The 19,810-nt window shown below is 52.3% G+C and overlaps 6 protein-coding genes across 6 annotated transcripts; 3 read left to right on the forward strand and 3 right to left on the reverse strand.

The window, feature by feature from the left end:
• Window positions 1-327: 327 nt before the first annotated feature.
• Window positions 328-2,034, forward strand: M431DRAFT_85866 (hypothetical protein; the record flags this gene model as incomplete). The annotated part of the gene is made up of 1 exon (XM_024923610.1): window positions 328-2,034. One exon carries the CDS (start codon window positions 328-330, stop codon window positions 2,032-2,034), a length of 1,707 nt encoding a protein of 568 aa, XP_024774465.1.
• Window positions 2,035-4,463: 2,429 nt separating this feature from the next.
• Window positions 4,464-7,457, forward strand: M431DRAFT_5432 (hypothetical protein; the record flags this gene model as incomplete). The annotated part of the gene is made up of 1 exon (XM_024921146.1): window positions 4,464-7,457. The coding sequence occupies one exon, from the start codon at window positions 4,464-4,466 to the stop codon at window positions 7,455-7,457; it is 2,994 nt and encodes a 997-aa protein (XP_024774466.1).
• Window positions 7,458-8,928: 1,471 nt separating this feature from the next.
• On the reverse strand, window positions 8,929-10,542 carry M431DRAFT_481991 (hypothetical protein; the record flags this gene model as incomplete). Its single annotated transcript, XM_024915998.1, has 1 exon — window positions 8,929-10,542. One exon carries the CDS (start codon window positions 10,540-10,542, stop codon window positions 8,929-8,931), a length of 1,614 nt encoding a protein of 537 aa, XP_024774467.1.
• Window positions 10,543-13,954: 3,412 nt separating this feature from the next.
• Window positions 13,955-15,480, reverse strand: M431DRAFT_495017 (hypothetical protein; the record flags this gene model as incomplete). Its single annotated transcript, XM_024917314.1, has 2 exons — window positions 13,955-15,232; window positions 15,304-15,480. 2 exons carry the CDS (start codon window positions 15,478-15,480, stop codon window positions 13,955-13,957), a joined length of 1,455 nt encoding a protein of 484 aa, XP_024774468.1.
• A 393-nt stretch (window positions 15,481-15,873) lies between these two features.
• Window positions 15,874-17,811, forward strand: M431DRAFT_520086 (hypothetical protein). The gene is made up of 2 exons (XM_024920417.1): window positions 15,874-16,162; window positions 16,221-17,811. The coding sequence occupies exons 1-2, from the start codon at window positions 16,040-16,042 to the stop codon at window positions 17,739-17,741; spliced, it is 1,644 nt and encodes a 547-aa protein (XP_024774469.1). The 5' UTR covers window positions 15,874-16,039; the 3' UTR covers window positions 17,742-17,811.
• Window positions 17,812-17,881: 70 nt separating this feature from the next.
• On the reverse strand, window positions 17,882-19,316 carry M431DRAFT_143045 (hypothetical protein; the record flags this gene model as incomplete). The annotated part of the gene is made up of 3 exons (XM_024912653.1): window positions 17,882-18,537; window positions 18,605-19,089; window positions 19,176-19,316. 3 exons carry the CDS (start codon window positions 19,314-19,316, stop codon window positions 18,330-18,332), a joined length of 834 nt encoding a protein of 277 aa, XP_024774470.1. The 3' UTR covers window positions 17,882-18,329.
• Between the last annotated feature and the right edge of the window lie 494 nt (window positions 19,317-19,810).

A 19,810-nucleotide genomic window follows, 5' to 3' on the forward strand; every position in this document is an offset into this window, starting at 1 on the left:
GCTGATAAAAACAAAGGCCCAGCCTCCTCTCCTTTTCCGCTTCTCTCGTGCGTGTAGCCTTTTCACTTGCTCGCCCCAACCCCAGTCCATTGGCGACTGGTTCGATCTGCTCCCTCATCCCTACCTAGGCCCTATCATCTTCTCCTCTTAAGCGCTCCACTGGCTCGGCGTCGCCAGACGGGTGCTGGGGCTCCTCCTTCACCGATCAACTTGTGTCCCCGTTTCGCCTTATCGCGACCCTTCCCCGATACCTAATTACAGGATAACCGACGCTCGCAACCCACACCGAGCATTTTTCTCTTTTCCTTTCCTACAGGTCCCGCAACCATGGCTTTTCAGCAGCAGCCAAACCGCCCGAGTGTGCAGCGAGCAGCTCGCTCCGCTGTTGGCAGCCAGGGCCTTTCGAGGCGATCGGCGCGCAGCACCTATGACCAAGAACCAGAGGAAGCGCAGACCTGGGTGCTCTTCTCGCCTCCCACCGATGTGACCACCACGTCCTACCTCACCGAAGATGAACATGACCAATCGCTCGAGACCCCCGGCCGGTCACGAGTAAGTGACCTCGGCAGCCTCAATACAGTTGCGAGGACCGGTTCGGTGGCGGCAGCGGCTCAGAATGATGAAGCTCAGTCATCGGCTCTCTCTGCGGCTGTTGATGAGTCTCAGGATGATGCCGAGTTGGATAGTCTCGATGGCCATCTTCCTGGATTTAGATCGTTCCCGAGGAGTAGTTTTATGATGCCCGTCCTCCCAGCCCACGATGGCCTGGGATCATTCCACTTAGACCAGCCTACTCTTGGCCAAGACGCGCAGGACCACATATTCCAGTTCGAGAGATTTAACCCTAGGCGAGTACGAAGAAGACTAAATAGCTTCGATGAAGCCCAGTTCGAATTGGAACAGGCACAAGTCCAGGAGGCCGAGAAGAGGCAGCGGATTGAAGCCTGGCGGTTGGAGCATAGCCGCATCATCCTCGAAGAGGTCCAGCGCGAGGCACGGCGGACGAGGATGCTGCAGCAGAAGCGGGTTGTTACACAAAAGCCCGTGCCCAAGGCGGAGGAAGCTACCGATTCGGAGGACATGACTTGGCACGAGGAAGATCCCGACACCCACCCAGAAGATAAAGAAGACAGCGAAGGTCTGATTACGAGAATTACTCGCAAAGTACTGCGCGATATACTCGGCATAGATGAGAAGATACTATCAGTGGTACTTGGTGGCGACCTTTTAAGCGACGAGGAGCTATCGAGGACGCCGCGGCCGTCAGAGCATGGCCACGATGAACCGACCGCGGAAACAGAGGAATCATGGCATATGCGCATCATAGAGACAGTGTCGAGAGAGCTCGGCTTGCTGGTCAACCATCTCTCAAAGCACCCTGGCGCCTTTTCGACATATTCGCATGTCCATCAGGTACCTCTGCCTTATGCCGGTTTGCCTGCCATACCAGAGACGGCAGACGGCCGCACCTCTGCCTCTGGGCGTGCCGCGGCAGACAAGCATGGTGAGAGCGTGTTCCCTGAGTTCAGGCCTACCATGAGGCATATCCCACGAGCGGCCGACAGGCCATCGCAGAGGTCAAATGCGCAAGACATTCTATTACACGATGTGTCGATGGCGGATACATTTACCCAAGAGGAGTGGGAGCAAGAGATTGATATCAAGCTGGTGTTCCGATACTTGGTATCACGCTTCACATCGCAACCCGAGCCCACGTTGTCTCCCGAGTTGACGACCCGTCCGGTTCCTGCGAAGCCGCAAGACGCTGCCGCTAAGGCTGCCAGAGTAAGGCAGCACCACCCCCTCACCTCCCGGACTCGCCCTAATGAACGTCGAGCTTTCAAAGCAACTGCACCTAGCAGCCCCGTGGCTATGCGACACCACAGTAGCTGTGCCAGCCAGAGCACACGACGATCAGCCAGGAGAAGCAGCGTCTCATCGAGACACTACTGGGACATTGGAGGATCCATCGGAACCGGATCAATGATTGCCACTGCCCCCAACGCCCCAATGGGCAGCTGGGGCGAAGTTTAAAAAGAAGCGATGCGCTGTTTATACATGGTTTTACTCGATACATTCACATATTCTTTCACTTTTTTCTGGCATGGCTTACAGCAGCATTATTAGGCGAGCATTGATTTGTTTACTTCCATTCAAGAGCAAGGCATAATGGATTTTGTTGGCGCGAGACGAGTGATGTTAATGATGGGACATGCTGGGAAGCGGCGTTTTTTTTCATTATTTTTCCTTTTTCTTACATGGCTTGGTTATAGACATATTTTGGACAAATCCATACTCAAGATGAGACGACGAACCTTTCTTTACAAGGGGACGCTCTCAACCCTCTCCCAAAAGGGGGGATTTCGAATATAATCACTTTATTGACTTACGACGTGGCATTCCATGCATCTGATATGCGGCTGAGAGGAAGAAGAGGGGTCTGTATGGCGCGGAAGGACTGAGTAAACGGCAGTTAGTGGCTCGATGGCATGTCGTGTCCATGCAGGGCGGGAAGGGGGCCCACCGGATCGAACCCGTGATGACGATGATGATGACGAGACGAGGCTATGTTGTTATATTGTTTTCTCACTGTATATGGAGTCATTATTAAGCTATATTCATTAATGTTGATTGCAGAATCATGAATGACTGATAAAATGCATATACTACTATTTGATGAGGTCGTGTGGAATTGCAATGGATGATTGATGATGGCACGGGGCCCACGAGAGAAAGATTGGGTGGTGGGGCAGCCTGGCGAGAGCTGGGGGGGCTTTTGTTGGTTGGATGCCGTCGATGTGGGAAAGCCAGCATTTTGAAGTTGAAGACATAATCAAATATGAAGATGGAGAGTAGAAGGTCTACCATTACATCAAATTTGTATTCATTGAGGATTTGAATGGATGATGCCAAGGACTTGATGGCTACATATATGTTCAATTTCTGTTTTGATTGATTCCGGTGAGACAGCGCCACGCCGTAAAGTACAACTGCTAAATAGGCACTTTGACATTAGTGCAAAAAAGGCACGGGCCATGCCGACGAGACACGGTGCCCCATTGTATTCGCTCGATGCCATTGGGGGGGATTGCTTTCCATTGTGGGCTGGGCTTTTGGACCGGCGTGTTTAAGCACTGGTCGCGTTTCAAGGGAGATGGGAGATGGGATTTTGGGGAGAAGCAACATCACCGCGTAAAGTGGTCGGTTTTTGTTGGCGGGGTGGGAAGGGAGGATGGATGGATGTTTTTGGGTTTGGTGAAGATGTTTTTGTTATTGCGGCTTTGATTTATTTGTTTGTTTATGTTATTGTGCTATTGTGTTTGGGGGAAGGCAGATTGGGTGTGTTGAAGGAGTTTACCTCTCTGTTGTTCATATCACCGCTACAGGTATGTAATTTGTGTAGAGTAGATGACTGTGACAGTTGAGGCTTTCTTGTAAGATGAATATGTAGCGAATAACACCAGCGATTACGGGCCCTTGTGTGTACAAGGTGACATTGGGCATCAAGGCCCGGCAGATGCGGAACCAGGACGAATGAAAGAGTACCCCAGAGGAACCAGCGTCGGACAAGATGATGGCTGCATTATCCCTGTCTGGCACTCTCCAGTCATGGTCTCCCCAAGGTCACCAACGAACGGGCATCTCGCAGCCATCAGGTGCAGCGCTTTTGCACCTATAAGATTCGATACCGTCTGGGCGAAGTTGTAAGAGCTAGATTTCGATTGCAAGCAGCCACTCAAGAGACGACCATCTGATGCGCCTTAAAAGCGCCCATCTGTTTCTTCCCAGGCTGCCATTCCGCAATGTGAGGCAACCACTCGCTATCTAGGACTCCGTAATAGCTGCAGCTTTAGCCGTGCCTGTCTCGTTCTAGCGGGCAGAAAGGCGCGTTCGAGGGAGCCGAAATGTGGAGAGCCAGACCCAAAGCTCCCACCTTTTCGATGCATCCCCGTGCTTCTGCTCTCCCGCATCCCATCCTCTCTTACTTACTCTTTACTTGACATCTACCTCTACATTTTTCTTCTGCCGTCCGTCTCTGCTTCTGCTTTCTTTTCAGTCAGCAATGCTTCGCCCGCCATAGACCGGTATAAATACTCTTGCCGTCGCCCGCATTTCGCTTTTACCCGCTCCCTCGAGCCACCGTCGTGGGCATTCTATTTCCGCTGCGACCTCAACCGTCCCGACACCGACAGCTGCTCTCAACCGCGGCCTCCGCAAACTCGGCATTTCTTTTCTTCCCCTCGCTCTCCTCTGCTCGTGCCATGAACTAAGGCCGACCAAGCCTGCGACCCGTCTGGGCCTGCTCATGTGCGAGGCTCGAATCTGAGTTCCTCCGAGATTGAGCGCATCACCGCCGGCCTGTCAATTCCGCAACGAGCGAGCCCAAAGGTTCCACGACTCCTGATCCCCTTCCAACCACATTGCACCGCTTTTCACGCTAGACGCAATCACGGCTTATACCAATGGCCGCGAACCCATTCGACACACCTCAATTCGGCGCCGAATTCTTCGACCTCTATCATGAAAACGCCCCCATTGTGCGCACCGCCATTCCTCAACTCCCTAGCGGCGGGTGCAATTATGTGGACTTGACGCCCGGCGCTGGAGGAGCGCGATGCGGCTGTCGTCGCTTCTGGTCTTTCCAATCTACAGGAAGTCCCGTCGTGGAGCAGGCTGGATGGTGCATGTGCAACCATCATGCGTGTTTCCATGATGAGCGTCCTCGAGATCAGCCTCAACCTCAGCCGCTGCCACTGCCGCTACCACTGCCGGCAGAGAGAATGCCAACTCCCAACACCGGGCTCGACCTCGAGAAGCTACAGTCTAGACAACGACTGGACCCCCTAAGCCCGACCCTGGATCTCATCTCGCCCAAGGAAACAGCGGCAGTGCTTGGACCCGAACTCATCAGCTTCAATGGGGCTCCCCCGCTATCCTTTCTGCATAAATCCTTCGACGGCCCCTTCGATACTCTAGGAGCCGTTCCCACTCCCCAACAGGCGCCCAACTCAATGCCGGATACAATGGCCTGGACAAACATCATACCACCAACTCAACCAAACACCTGTAATGCGTTGCCGCCTATTCCTGCTCAGTGTCTCATGTCCCAGACGGCCTCCACAACTTCTTCCATGCACACCAGGTACCTCAGGCCCTTTGCTGGAAAGGGCTTACAGACTCTCAGCCACAATAGTCCAGCTGGAATGCTACAGCAATCCGCTGCCCAGACTGCTTTGCAAGAATCTCCCACGCAGCAGAAGACCGCGAGCGTCGAAGAGACATTCGTCTTCTTGGCCCCTGATGAGGAATCACCCTCACGGCCGGACACTGCTACTACCCAAATCGAACCCCGGGTTGCAGCCGCAGTTGAGGCCATACCTCGTGAGACGCTGAAGAACCTCGCTGACACTGTCGGTGGCCACGCACAACGACTCGATAGGCTGGAGACACTCTCCTTTTCCGGCAGCGCCCACGAAGAGTGTCAAGACAAGTACGAGCACATGGACCTTCGTGTCACTGAGCTGGAGAGCAAAGTAGAAGACATTGAGAGGCGCGTTCTTGATGACAATGCAAGTCTCCGTCACGATCGCCAGGAGGATGCTGCCAGCCCAAGTATGGTTTCGGTCAGCTCCAGTGCGGCCAACCGACCAAGTCGCTCGCAAGAAGTATACAGCCAGCTCCAGTCGCTACAAGCCCAGGTCGACCAACTTCAATCCATCATCCCTACATGGAATAACCCGTGGGAGGTCGAGGTTGTATTTCTTCCGTTTCCTCTCAAAAGGGTCTGGCAGCATATGAACCTATTCCCAACAGATCCCAATACCGAAAATGGAGACGACTGGACTCAGCTTCCCATGACGCTGAGCACATCCACACCTAGAGCCCAATCTCCGGCTATGGGCGACTGGCCCACGCATGACAATGGCAGGGAATGGCTGTTTCCTAGGGCCTGTGGTAATAAGAGCGCTGCCGACGAGCGCCTGAGGAGCCGCGGGCTGGTGAAGACCATAAAAGTAAAGGCGCCAGATGCGAGAAGCGTCAGCATGGCGATGCTAGCTGCCTTTGGAAATGTATTCCGTGATATGCAGATGTATACGAGACCTCAAAGCCCCGGCCTGAAGGCATCCAAGTTCATGGGGCTGCAATCTTCATGGGTTCCTCTGCGGAAAATCCACAAAGATTCACGGCTACGGTTCCTTAGTCCTGACGAGATGGCGACCCCGGCACTTTGGGACGTGCAGTTTCTGGCCTCCGTCATGATGAAGGCAACGGAACCTAGATTGTTCGTTACCCATCCTGATGCATACCTCCAGGACTATCAAGCATATGACTCGGCTTGGACATGGCAGAGGCTGAAAGACGTGCCACCTGCGTATCCTGACGTTACGGAGTCACAAGAAGTGCCCGAGGCGGATTCTCCTGAAGAGTGTTGGGCATGGAATGAGCTGCTTGACGATTCGCCAAACGCGCAACCCCCCACCATACAACACCGCCAGGAAAGGCACAGGGTGTCAATATCGCCCTCGGTGGAATACTTTTCTGCTAATCATTCGTACCGAGCGACCAGCCCGGCTGCGGCTGCCCGCCTCCAAAGATCGATAACAAGGAGTCGGGAGGGATCAGAGGCACCGTTTATTAGGACAACACCAACGGCAACCATCAGCTCCACAATGATCCAGAGCGGAAATCCCAGGCAGCGGCTAGCATCCCGCGGACACAGCCGGCGGTCCTCGCCAAGCGTTCATGGCGTACCTCAGGCTGGTGTCAGGAAGAGGCGCCGTGCTCGATCGCCCAGTTATCCTCGGTTCACTCCGAGGAGGACCACATCACCAATTCCTTCATCCATCAGTCATCACGATCGCCAAACTAGTCGAGGGATCACTCCCGGCCGCGGCACAACCCCTGGCCGAGGCACAACTCCAGGCAGGGGCACAACTCCTGCTCGAGGCACTACGCCAGGTGGCTATGCTACGCCTTACAGCATCGCTGCCCATGGGGAAGTCCTACTAGAACGAGGAAGCAGCGTTTTTGAATCAGCGCCCCCGTCTGACGCAGACGATGACGAAGACGATGATATTGACTTTGAGATACTCGAGAGCAGCGGCTCTGACCAATCCTTTGTCGACGAAAACGACTACGGCAACGATGGGGACGACGAGAAAACCAGCATCACCAGCGCACAGCCAGTTGCTCGGCCCCTTTCCGCCTCTCGGAATAGTTACCCCGGATGGATGCGAGAGCGAGAGCGGGACGTCGCTTGGCCTGGTCTCGAAGATCAAGAAAACGCTCACCATTCGGACGGCGAAAACGTCGACCCCAACGCCATGGAGGTGGAGCACGAGAGCGACAACAGCAGCCAGCCGCCGTCTGAGTATCCGAGCACGCAAAAGGCGTGGCCGGACCAGGCCGATCGCGCATCATCGGAATTTAGCATCCATCAAGATGAGGATCACTGAGCTGTTCATGGAGGTGGGGTTGACTTAGCCTCGTCATCTCCTTTCTTCCTCTTTCTCGCTTCTTCCCTTTTTTCTTCTTCTTCTCATGTTTGCGAGGCATGGCTTGTTCTAGATGAGAAATGATTCTCATGGGATTTATGGGTATAGGGTCGTATATACAATATGCAATGGCGGCCAACGTGTTGAATATCTAGCTGATGGATTTTGTTTTTTTTTCCTTTGTTTATACCTCATGTACGGCGTTGGGGGCGTTTTTGATAGCGGAGAATCTATCGGGCTTGGGCGTTTTCTTGGATCAAACAGGCGGCTTTTCATCTTTTGTCGCAGTATACTGTATACTCTCCTCCTACATTTGTTGTTCGCCTTTTTTTTTTTTTTTTTTTTTTTTTGGATACGCCTAGGTGAAGGCATAGGCGGATTTCTTGAATACTTCTTTCTCATAGACAAGAAATATACACCGTGAGATTACTAGCCAAGTAAACTCTCAAACCAGATCTACCAATGTCTCAATCAAAGATACAACATTTTTGGCGTGTGATTCCAAAACCGCGACACACAAAGTGCCATCCAAAATCGTCAGGTGCTAAAAAGGGAGGTGGCATATGACAGACCCCACGAGACACACAGAGACAGAATACTACACCACAAAGCACGATCAAAGTACAGGTACTGATTTAAAATATTTTACTTGATTTCTTTTTTTTTAATGTAGTGACAAGTATCAGCTACCTATCTGGTATATATATTATTTTTCGCGCCCAAAAAAAAGGGGGGGGAGGACAAATCTATATCAGTAAAAACTGAGGGAAACAGCAAAATTCTATGTTGTGTGATGATAACGGTAATGTCATGTGGATATAGATAAGGTAGATATAGAGGGTGCATGTGTTTTGTATGCATGTACTTTGCGTGAGTGTGTGAGAGAGGATCGCGGTATTAGCGGGATCGGGTATCAAAAAGGCCTCCCCAGAACGACTCTTTAAAAATGCCCAGGGAAACTTCCTCCCCCAATCAAAAAAAACACCAGAAGATATGCAAGGGAAGGAAAAGAGAGAGAAAATCATCAATTCGTCGGTGAAGACCGTCATGAGGCCAAAAAGGCACTCGTCGGGAAACGAAAGCATTTATCAACTCCAATATGCAAAAAACAAGGGGAAGGGGGGGAAACCAAGGTGTAAAAAGGAAAACAACTCCGGTGCGTTCTCGCGCCCGTCTAGAAGCGCCTGAAAAAAAAAATCAAGACATTTCGTTCCCTCAATGCATCATTCCTAGATGCATTTCGGGCCGCGAAAAAGTCCTCCAACCAATTCCATGTGATTCGGTCCCTCTTGGGTATCAATTCCCCATCTTTCATTGGGTATACATCCAACCATGGCGAACAGTGTTCAAAATATGTAGTAGAATAGAAAAACAAACAAGGCAGCGAGCCTTAGCTTTGTGCCGATACATATGCTCGAATATGCATGTGTGTCTAATGGTACCAGGTGCCCTTGGGGTCAATCTCGTAGAGCAGGCGGCAGTTTCTCGCCGGGCAGAGCGTCTGGCGCTCGAGATTCTTGAATTTAGGCCCACTGGGTCCGGTCACATAGTGGTACTGGCCAAAGAGACGCCACTGTCGCATATCTGCAAGAGTGTAAGTCTCATCGCCCCATCGGCCCTGGTAGTGCAGCCACGTAACAGGAGCATCCGGATTGGACGCGGCAGGGGTGAAGCTGTGTGTGTCGTGCGTGAGCCCTTGCTCTGCGATGCCGTCCTCGTGCTCGATGGTGTCTTTTGGGTTTTCAAGTGTATAATCGTAAAAATAAGCGTAGTTGTTCAGCGCGGGGTCCCATAGCGGTCCCTTGTCCGTAACGTCTTTGAGCATTTTAAAGGGCAGAACGTAGGGATGGATGCCTGGTAGAGCATACATGGCATGAGACCCAACGGCCGAGTAAATGACGGGTCTGATGCCACGCTTCTCAATTGCCTCCCAAGCGTACGCCTGACCACCCTCGTGCTCGGAGAAGAAAATGCCACGGGGCACGCCGTTCTGAAAGCGCACCATGCAGTGCTCCCAGTCACCCACATGGTTTCCGAAACGCAGGCCGATCACAGTTTGCCCTAGATTATAGCTGTAAAAGAAGAACCAAAAAGCATCAACGATGCCCGAGCCCTTATCCACAAGGACTAGAGTAGCTGGCGCCTTGGAGTAGCCGTCGGGATCTGGTTTGTGGCCGCGCGGAATGACCTTTTGCTGCTCTTTGCCAGGGCTGGGCGTGGGAGCATATGCGGGGACGTTGTGGTTCCGGGGATCCGAGATACGATGCACAGGATGCTTCTTGTCCACATCAAACCAAGTGTCGGGCTCGCTATGCGGCTTTCTACCGTTCCCTACGGGAGGCGGCGTAGAAGCATCAGGGTCATCGAATGGGCTCGGCAGGTTATCATGGCTATGGAGCCAACTTGGTCGAGATTCAACGTCCTCTCTGCTGTGGAGCGTGACCATCTGGTTGTCGTAGCGGTTGAGTGCCTGCAGGTTATGCAGTGATACTTTCTCGGTCAAGTTGACTCGTTTATGATCTACCGTGACAGTCATGTGTTCGATGTGCTCGCGAATGTCGGAGGGCCAAAATTGCTCGCCAGAGTAGAGGTGTACCAGCGGGGCATGATCAAGAACATATTGGGGAACGTCTCTGAGGATCCTCCGTCGCTCCTTTGGGTTTCTCTTCATATCCGACCTCTTGCTTTTTCGCAGTTCAGGGTTTGGGGCGTTGAGCTCAGCATCCTCCTCCCACGTACGGTCCATGCGCTTGCTATCCATGCGCTTGCGCAATTCCACTCTCAGAAGCTCATCTTCAGGGTCGTCGTCGAGGATGGGCGGGAGCACGGCAGGGTCCCTTCTCAGGTGGTGCAGGCCACAAAGACTAATCCATCGGCAGGCCTGGCGGTCCCAGAAGTAGGGACTGCTGCTAACCCAGAGTCTGTCACGAGCGCGACTCTCGGGGCCTCTGTTTGAGGGATCGAGGATAACAGGTAGGTATGTGGCCACGAAGATGATGAGTGCCAGCGGCACCGTCACTATGGTGAAGCGTCGCAGCCAGTACATGGCGGCTTCGATGCGCCGGAGCGATCGGCAACGACAGGTCGAGGTATATGCGTGTTGATCGAGGTGGATATAGGTAGCTGGGTGGTGGACGGGTTATAAAGCACGATTGCCGGGAGCCGAGGACGGTCAGCTGGACTGTTCGAGGTGGCTATGATGTGGAATGACGATCGATCTGGTAAGGCTGCGAACAAAGGATGACGGCGAATGTCTGTTGGAAGAAGAGGGAATAAATGTCGTGCAGGAAGACCTTCATGAAAAAGAACGAGAAGAACGAACGACAGATGTCGACAGGCCCAGGTTCCGGAAGAAGCGGGAGGTCCGGGGCGCGGCTGGGGCTGGAAGCGGGTATAAGTTGAGACAGGGTGAGGAATGCAAGGCCTATTATAAGTGCATCACGAAGGGGAACCGACGATGCGAAAAGCACTAATCACGACTCCCCTGGCGACATGGCCAAGCGGATCACAAGCGATATCGAAGAGGAGGTGGGGAAAAATAGAGAGGGAGAAAAAAAGGAAAGAAAGGAAGAAAAAGTCAAGGCGGGAAGCGTAGCCATCGAGGCCGCAAGATGGTGGTTTGAGGTGAGGGTGTGTGTGTTCCAGAGCGGTACTTGTCCAGGTACTGTACATGCATTCGGGCGGCAGGTGGACACTCCACACCGGCACCGGCCAAAGTACCGGTACCTGTAGCGCTGCGGCTGGACCTGTAGACTTTGCCACGCGGCGACGTGGTTGGCCCTAGGGGCTTGTTTTAGTGGATGGTGGCGGCCATGATTGGCTCGGCATTGCTCGGGCGCTTCGCGGTACCTCGCAGTGCTGCCTGACCGCCCAGCGCAAGAGTACGAGTACGAGGCCTGTGAAGCCGAGCGCCGGGGAGGGCGTGTACCAGTACCTGTGCCTGTAAGGCATTTGCCTGGCTGTGGAAGGAGTGTCCGGCTGAGCCGCCCTGACAGGAAGCCAAGACCAACCTTCCGCGCCTGCCCCCTTCTCCTCCTATCATTTCGCTATGTCATTCGCTAGACTCCGCACGCAAGCGGTACCATGTGTTCTTGCCAGCTTGCCAGCGAACGTGTTTGCAGTGCGAGTGCCTGTAAGCACTCAAGAAAGAACAGGTAGCAGTACATTAGAGTGCTACGTGGAGCCACATCAGCCACTCCATTAGGATTGCAGCGTTGTACAAGTACTAAACCTACGAGTACAAGCCTCTTCCTCTTCCTCTTTTGCGCATTAAAAAGCCGACACTATTGAGGTTTCGTTTCTGCTTCACCTCCTTCAACCACCGTCCGTCTCCATTTCATGAACCCCGCCGGCCGCAATCTCGAGAGCCTATGAGATCCAGCTGATGGCGCATCGTGGGCCGGTTCGTAGTGCTAACGGGCCTTGGTGCATGACATCCCGAAAGAGAGAAAAACTCTGCCACGGTAGGTAATCCCTAAAGTAGGTGGCAGTGTTAGTGTCTTCGTAAACCACTAGTTCTGCTTGTGGTTGTCGTTGGAGACTACCCTGAAATCCACCCGATGGAAAGGGCGAAACTAATGGCTATTCGATATACTGTACACTCAATCGAGAAACCAGAAATACATGTTACCTGCTTTCATCGAGTTGTTGAATCTGCAACTATAGGAACATCAATTCGATCAAGCTGCTCGGTGTTTGCCGGGTACTCGGACTCTCCATCCCCAAAACTCTTTTTTTGTCTTCCATTCCCCGTCAGGGATGCCACCCCAAAAACTCAAAAACAGTACGTCATCAAGCCATATCCGGGCACTCTGCATGAATTAAGCCGGCCGGCAGTCTCAATCCAGAAAGAGCCCAAATGCCAGAGCACCGAATGCCGTGAGAAGACATGACGACAAGTAATTCATCCCCCGTGTGAGTTTCTTGAGGCATTTCCATTGTATTCTACCCATCTAGCCACTAGTCAGTCTGCATGCATCGCTCTGCGTCCTTTCACAATCGGCGCTGGCTCCTTTTAACAACGGACACCACTTTTTAGCTCCGACATCGTTCACCTCCAGAACCTCGAGTACTTTGTGTACGTGTACAGCCGGCTTACCTCATATGCAAGTGCTATTAGTGGTTACGTGTAAACGGGAGGCTTACCCGCAACTGCAGATTATTCACATCCATTGATATCTGTTTATAGTTCAAACGATGCAGGAGTAGCTTACTATACACTTTCGCCCATCAATTACTTGGATATACCTAGTAGTGTCCATATACATGCATGCATCTCACTCGAACCACCACAACGATTGACTGCTTGTTAGGGTGCTTCGTACTCGTAAATCTCGTCCCCACTAGTGGGACGGTTGGCCTCCAGATAACACAAGTCTCAGTACATCTGATGGAATGGCATGTTTCGAACTGGAATCTGATATGTCCATAACCATGGTCATGGTCATGGCATGTCGCGACCATTATCATCAATGGCTTCTATCAAAGTGACTATGTTCATCTTTTTGTTCCTTCCAGACAATCCACACACCCTCCCGCGTACTGGCGGCCCTTGGTCGCTGGCTCGGATCTGGCCAATAGCAGAACATGGTATCAGCATGCGGCAGTTGAAAGTCATCTCGACGATCGCGGGTTGGTACACAAGGCAATGGACCATCCATGCAAATCATTAGCCTCATCTGCTGGATTCATCCCGTGGACCCTTGAACTGCCAGACGCCAAGAGATCGTCCCGTTGCTGCTGTGTCCTAAAATTCGCTTGTGTGCTAATCGATGCAACCATGTGTGGCGAACCACTTCTGCTGAGGCGGCCACATGGTAGCACCCAATGGTCGACATCACCCTATCATGGCTTGGCTTCTTGGACGTCTGTAGATATGCAAGGCTACCTTCAGTTGTGCCTCATGGGCAGCTAAGGGCCACACATGACTCTTTTGTCGCATTTATCCGCAAGCGAAAAACAACATCGCTGCCAAGATGGCGATGTAGTCAATGGGCTATCAGTTTCACTGTCTCGTTTGTAGGGCTAGTCATGCATCCACCCCTTATTGATTTCTTGATGCTTCTTGCTTTTGCTATTCTTCGTGGCCACTGAAAGAATGTCGTGTCTTGGAATAGCATCCCCATTTGCCATTGCATCGCACATGGCTAGATGGGTGTCGGCCCTATCAGTTCCTTCAAATGTCATCACATGAGCCCAATTCTAAGCCAACATAAGCTTCATTCATATTTCCAGGCGGCCTAGGGTGTAGAAATCGACTAGTAGGATGCAGCCTGGCATGTAATCGACCTCTAATCACCATATAGCCGAGCCGTAAAAGACCGGCTTTTGTGAAGGCATCGTAGTTTTTGCGTTATTTTCCATTCGCAGCAGCTATGAAGGCTAAGCGAGTTCGCAGGCTTATCAGGAATCTGTCTGGATTCAGGGGCGCGGGGTAGGAGGTTGTCTCCGTACCAAACCTAGTCCAGTATCATGGCATCGTTGTCATCTTCGTCCCCATCGTCGTCCTCGTTGTCATCATCGGAACCCGCACGTCTTCTTTCTGGTCCATCACTGTCCTCGTAGATGTCGTTGAGACTATCGTTATCATTATCGTCCTCGTCATCTTGAATCCCAAAGAGTTCGTCCCAGTGACTTGGCGTGGGCGTGGACAGCGTATTCGAATCCAAACCTGAACCAGCGCCCCTATCCGTTGCCGCTGATGTTCCTCTCGCAGCAGATGCCCTTCTTCGTCTACCGCCTCGGCGACCCTGGCTTCGCCTTGTATATCGACGTTCTCTTCTGTCACTCTGACTGGCCCCGTTGGTTTGATCGACGCCGAGACTAGGCTTTTTCCTGCGAGGTTTGAAATCTGGTCCCTTTCTGTCGTCAAAATCTTTTCCAGGGCCATCCATAGCATATACTGTGACTTCATCTGCGTCCCCCCTTTTCTTCTTCAAGGCGATGAGATTTTCTAGGAAGCGCAACTGCTGCGCTCTTTCACCGGTCCTATCCTTCCCTGGGGGGATGCGAATGTTCCACTCCTCGCGAATGGCCGCCAAAGAGTCCTCTTGGGCAACTCTGGGTTTCAGAATCTTTTCGGTGGTCAAGATGCGCGAAGAGCTTGCTCCGAGCATATCCACACCGCCGGGAAGATGACGAAGAGCAGGTAACTGAGCGGCATCTTTGGCTTCACGATCGGTCAATATTGCCTCTGTGCCAATAACCTCTGCCCATTGTCCCTCAAAAACTCGACCTCTGTAGGATATAATCGGATTGCGAGAGTGAAGTTCGAGTATCTGTATCTCTTCCAGGGGGTCGTTTGCCGACTCTTCGTCACCTTCTGTTGCCTCTGGTACGGCTTTCGTGGTTTCTGTCTCTTTTTCCTTTCCTTTCCCTTTGTCTTTTTTCCCTTGCTTCGCTGTTTTCTTAGCGTCATTGCGACTGTCGTCCCCCATAGCTCGTAGACGAGGATCTATGTTTGCGTCCTCTGCATTCTCCTCTTCTTCCTCTTCCGGCACCTCCTCTTCCGGTTCAGGGGCTTCTTCATTATTTTCGTCATTGTCTTTACCATTGCCATCTCCGTTATGATTGGGGTCTTGCTGGCCGACGGCAAGGTCTGGCTTGGCGTCTAACTTCAGGTAGTCGGCATACTGATCTGACCAGTTCTTGTAATACCCGCCACGGCTGTGATGGTGGGCTTTTGCTGGACGATCCTTGAACTCTGGATAAGATAGTTCAAGCGTTAGATAGTACGTCTAATTGGTGACATGGGTTAACATCTGGTAACGCGTAGTCAAGTTATAGTGTAGAGGAGAGTAGAGCTTACCTCTGTCTCAGTAGCAGAGTATTCGTATTCCCACTCATCCTGGTCATCTTGCGAGACCTGCTGCAAGATTGTATCGACATTCAAGGCGCCAGCTTCATCTCCCAGCCATGGCGATGCTGTCGCTGTCGCTGCCGTGGTCGTGGATGCTGTTGCCGCTGCAGCTGCTGAGGTTGCCATAGCAGCCAGCTACAGAGCTTATCCTCGAGATATGCAGTGGAATATGATGCTGCGATGGAGAATGTAGATGGAAATATCCGATCCGTTTGTTCAAATTATGTATTAAGGCACCATCTCTGTCGCGTATCTTGAGAGATGCGTGCACTAAGCCGGTTGAGCTTCAATGCCGAGAACGAAATGCAGGAATAGCTGTGGCGGGGCCAAACGTGCAAAATGCAGTCGCTCTCAGAAGAAGCTCTTGCCAAAGTTGGGGCGTCTACTTTCGGCATAGCCGGTGACTGTTTTCAAGGCTAGACCCCGCTATCGCTCTCAAGTCCCGTTATCAGGGCTTCGATAAGAATTTCGAATCTCAGTTCATAGCGGTTGACTGATTCGACTCAGACTCTTTTCTTGACTCACAACTCGCGGCAAAGCATTCCTCGACTGCAAAGTTATATAAACGACCCTTTGATACATCGTTCAGCGCATGAAGCAGCACAATCGAGCTGTGTAACCGTCCTCAATCCAATCAACTTATTCGCTGAACCCCGCGGACTTTTTGCAAACAGCAACGGGCAAGATGCCCACGGTTCACCTCTTAGACTACGTCGCCGGCAATATTCGCAGTCTGGTTAATGCCATTGAAAAGCTGGGCTATGAGGTAGACTGGGTCCGGTCTCCCGAAGATGTGCCCAAGGCAGAGGTTTGAATGGCCGTTGTAACCGTTGGAAATTGCATCACTTACTCACCTGTCGTAACAGAAACTCATTCTGCCCGGTGTCGGCCACTTCGGCCACTGCATGACACAGCTTTCTCAGGCAAACTACCTGCCTGCGATAAAAAAGCACATTGAAGCTGGCAAGCCATTTATGGGCATCTGTGTTGGCCTCCAAGCCCTCTTCCAGGGCTCCGAGGAAGATCCTGAGGTTCCCGGTCTCGGCGTGATACCTTCATATCTCACTCACTTTGATGAAAGCGACAAATCGGTGCCGCACATCGGATGGAACAACGCCAACACTGGAGGCAAGGTCATGTATGACCTGAGACCAGACTCCAAATACTACTACGTCCACTCCTACAAGTCCCCTTACAGCAAAGGCACGCTCGAGGCCCAAGGCTGGACAGTTGCGACAGGAACCTACGGAAGCGAGACATTCATCGGCGCCATTGCAAAGGGCAACATTTACGCTACCCAATTCCACCCTGAAAAGTCTGGTGTTGCCGGCCTTCGGACGATCCGGGCCTTCTTGACCGGCTCCGGAGCGCAAAACCTCGGAGCTGATCTGCCCTCCGACGTTGCATCAGCTGCCCCCAAGGACGGTCTCACCCGCCGACTCATTGCCTGTCTTGACGTCCGAACCAATGACCAAGGCGATCTCGTCGTCACAAAAGGAGATCAGTACGACGTCCGCGAAAAGGGTGCTGACCGCAATGTCCGCAATCTGGGCAAGCCCGTGGAGATGGCTAAGAAATACTACGAATCCGGTGCCGACGAAGTCACCTTTCTCAACATCACATCTTTCCGCGACTGTCCCCTCGCCGATCTTCCTATGCTGGAGGTCCTCAGACAGACCTCACTAACCGTCTTCGTGCCCCTTACCATCGGAGGCGGTATCCGCGACACTGTCGACACGGATGGCACAAAAGTCTCTGCTCTTGATATTGCCACCATGTACTTCAAGTCCGGCGCCGACAAGGTCTCCATCGGATCCGACGCCGTCCTGGCCGCCGAGGAATACTACTCTCTCGGCAAGAAGCTCTTTGGTAACACCGCCATTGAGCAAATCTCCCGCGCCTACGGCCGACAAGCCGTCGTCGTCAGCGTCGACCCCAAGCGCGTCTACGTCCCCAAGCTCGATGCCACCCGCCACGCCATCGTCGAGACAAAGTTCCCCGGCCCCAAAGGCGAGGCCTTCTGCTGGTACGCCTGCACCATCAAGGGCGGCCGCGAGACACGCGATATGGACGTTGTGGAGCTCACGCAGGCCGTCGAGGCGATGGGCGCGGGAGAGATTTTGCTCAACTGCATTGACAAGGACGGCACCAATAGCGGATTTGACCTCGAGCTCATTCAGCAGGTCAAGAACGCTATCAAGATCCCCGTCATTGCGTCCAGCGGCGCCGGTAACCCGGGGCACTTTGAGGAGGTGTTTGAGAAGACTACTACGGATGCCGCTCTTGGAGCTGGCATGTTCCACCGAGGAGAGTATACAGTAAAACAGGTCAAGGATTTCCTCCAGGACAAGGGTCTACTGATACGACAATTTGATGGAGACCTATGATTTAGGGATACGAACAAAAAAAGGGGGCTTCGGGGTTAGGGTGGGTGGTTATAGACTATTCGCAAGACGCAATTGATGCATTTCATGTCCATGATTACACTGTAAAAGATGACAAGTAAAAAAGTTTAATTCTATCACAGATGATGAGGGAAGAAAAGAGTTTGATCCATTCACTCAAAACTAAATGTTGTCAACTAACTAACCCGATAACTGTTTGGCCTACACCTGTCCGGAGCACTCCGTACAGTCTATCCCTGTCGATCCATGACTCCAAATGAAAAAGCATCGAGATACTTTTCAAAGGGCAGTTTGACCAATACCAAAACGACACAACACCAAAACGACACAACACCAAAAACATATAAACAGTCCCAACTAAAAACTCCCGGGATGGTACTAGCTTCAAAAGAACAAGAGAAGCAGAATCACTGACCAACGCCCTTATGCTTTTTGTTTGCTTTTTCGAGCCATAAAGAACAAACGGGCGGATCCAGGATCAACAACGAATCAATCTGGTTTCCTTAACAAGTAAAGCTGGTTCCCCAATAAAACGAATGCGCAGTAAAGCAAATAAAGCAAGAGAAAAAACTAGAGTTCCATGCCCATGAAAATCCACTGTTTGCTAGTCACGTCCAAGTCACTGGCCCAGTGGTCTAGCGTGGCCATGTCGAAGCCAACCCATTGAAGGCTCTTGATCAAATCACGAGCATTATCTGCAGGTAGGCGGCGATCAAGACATGTGATGATCTGGCTACAGGCCAGGGGACCATCAGCAAGTTCGATGAGCGCCATAAGACTATAAGACGAGATGTTAGTAATGGGTTCAAATCTAATGGCTGGGCAGAAATGAGGTTACAACTTACGCCTTTTTCAAGTCTCTTCCGAGCACGCCTTCAATGTCGAAGAAGATGAAGAGGGACTTCTCCCTTCCATCGTCTGCCACAAAGGCGCGGAAGCTCGATCCGCCGGCGTAGTCCCAGACTTCCATCCAGGCGTCGATCCGCGAGCCAGCCGGAACAGTGTCCGGGCCCTGGTTGAATGGATCCGCGAGGTGGTGGTCGGGTGGCGGCGATTGTAAATAAGCACCTGAAAAGCCGGAGCCATTGATAGACAGGTTCCTCTCACCAAGGAACACGGTCTTCATGGTCTCACAGAAGAATCTCTCACATTCTTCCCTGATCATGAGTGCTGCCCCCCCTCGTCGCTCCAGGCGTCTGCCTGGAATGTCGCGCTTCTTCTGCTTAGGAAGAAGGGCGAGCTGGTTGGACGAGGTCAATGCGGCGAGGGGGGGGCTTGACGGAGGAGAAGGCAGGCCTGAGGAAGGGACCTCAGGAATACCACTCCGCCCCTGGAGGAACAAGAGACGTAATGTTAGAATAGGGTGACTTCAAGACGAGGAGATTAGAAGAAGAAGAAGGGAAGCTTACCTGTGACCCCCGTAGTGCAGTAGTGGAGGCCCTTGAGGTTGGCGGCAGAGTCAACAACGTAGCAGGAGGCAAGGACGTTGACACGGGCAGTCAACTCCTCGCCATAATTACTACTGTAATTTATACTTTGGTTACTCATTGGCGCCATTGCTGTTGGATTCCACGGTGATCGCTTGGGAGATCTGTTTCTTGAAAGAGAGATGGGAAATACCGAGCCTCGGGCTAGGTCGACTGCGGGTGGCGAATGACTGGTAGGGGTCGTGCAGAGCAGCGGAGCGATCAATTAGGACTTGATCGAAGATGTAAGTCGGTGCGTTTGTTTGGTTGGAGTCTCGAGCGATGTAATCGGGTCGATTTCGCGATGCTGGCTCGTTGAGCTGATGGTCAGACGGCAGGTAGTTTGACGAAGCGGTTTTTTGCAGTGAAATTGCGTGCAGGTGGTGGAAAAGGAAAAAGCGGAGGAGCACAGGAAATTCGGCAGAAGTGGTGCGCTTTAACTGGATTGGCGGCTTGCTGACTAGCACTTACAGGTGGACGCTTCCAGGCCGTTCGGCGGGACATTTGGACATTGGCAGGCCGCTTACAGCGCTTCAGGGCCTGTGGCCCAGCGGAGAAGGAGGCGCTTGGGAGTTCCATCCAGTG

The sequence above is a fragment of the Trichoderma harzianum genome, assembly GCF_003025095.1.
Source record: "Trichoderma harzianum CBS 226.95 unplaced genomic scaffold M431scaffold_6, whole genome shotgun sequence".
Lineage (NCBI taxonomy): Eukaryota > Fungi > Ascomycota > Sordariomycetes > Hypocreales > Hypocreaceae > Trichoderma > Trichoderma harzianum.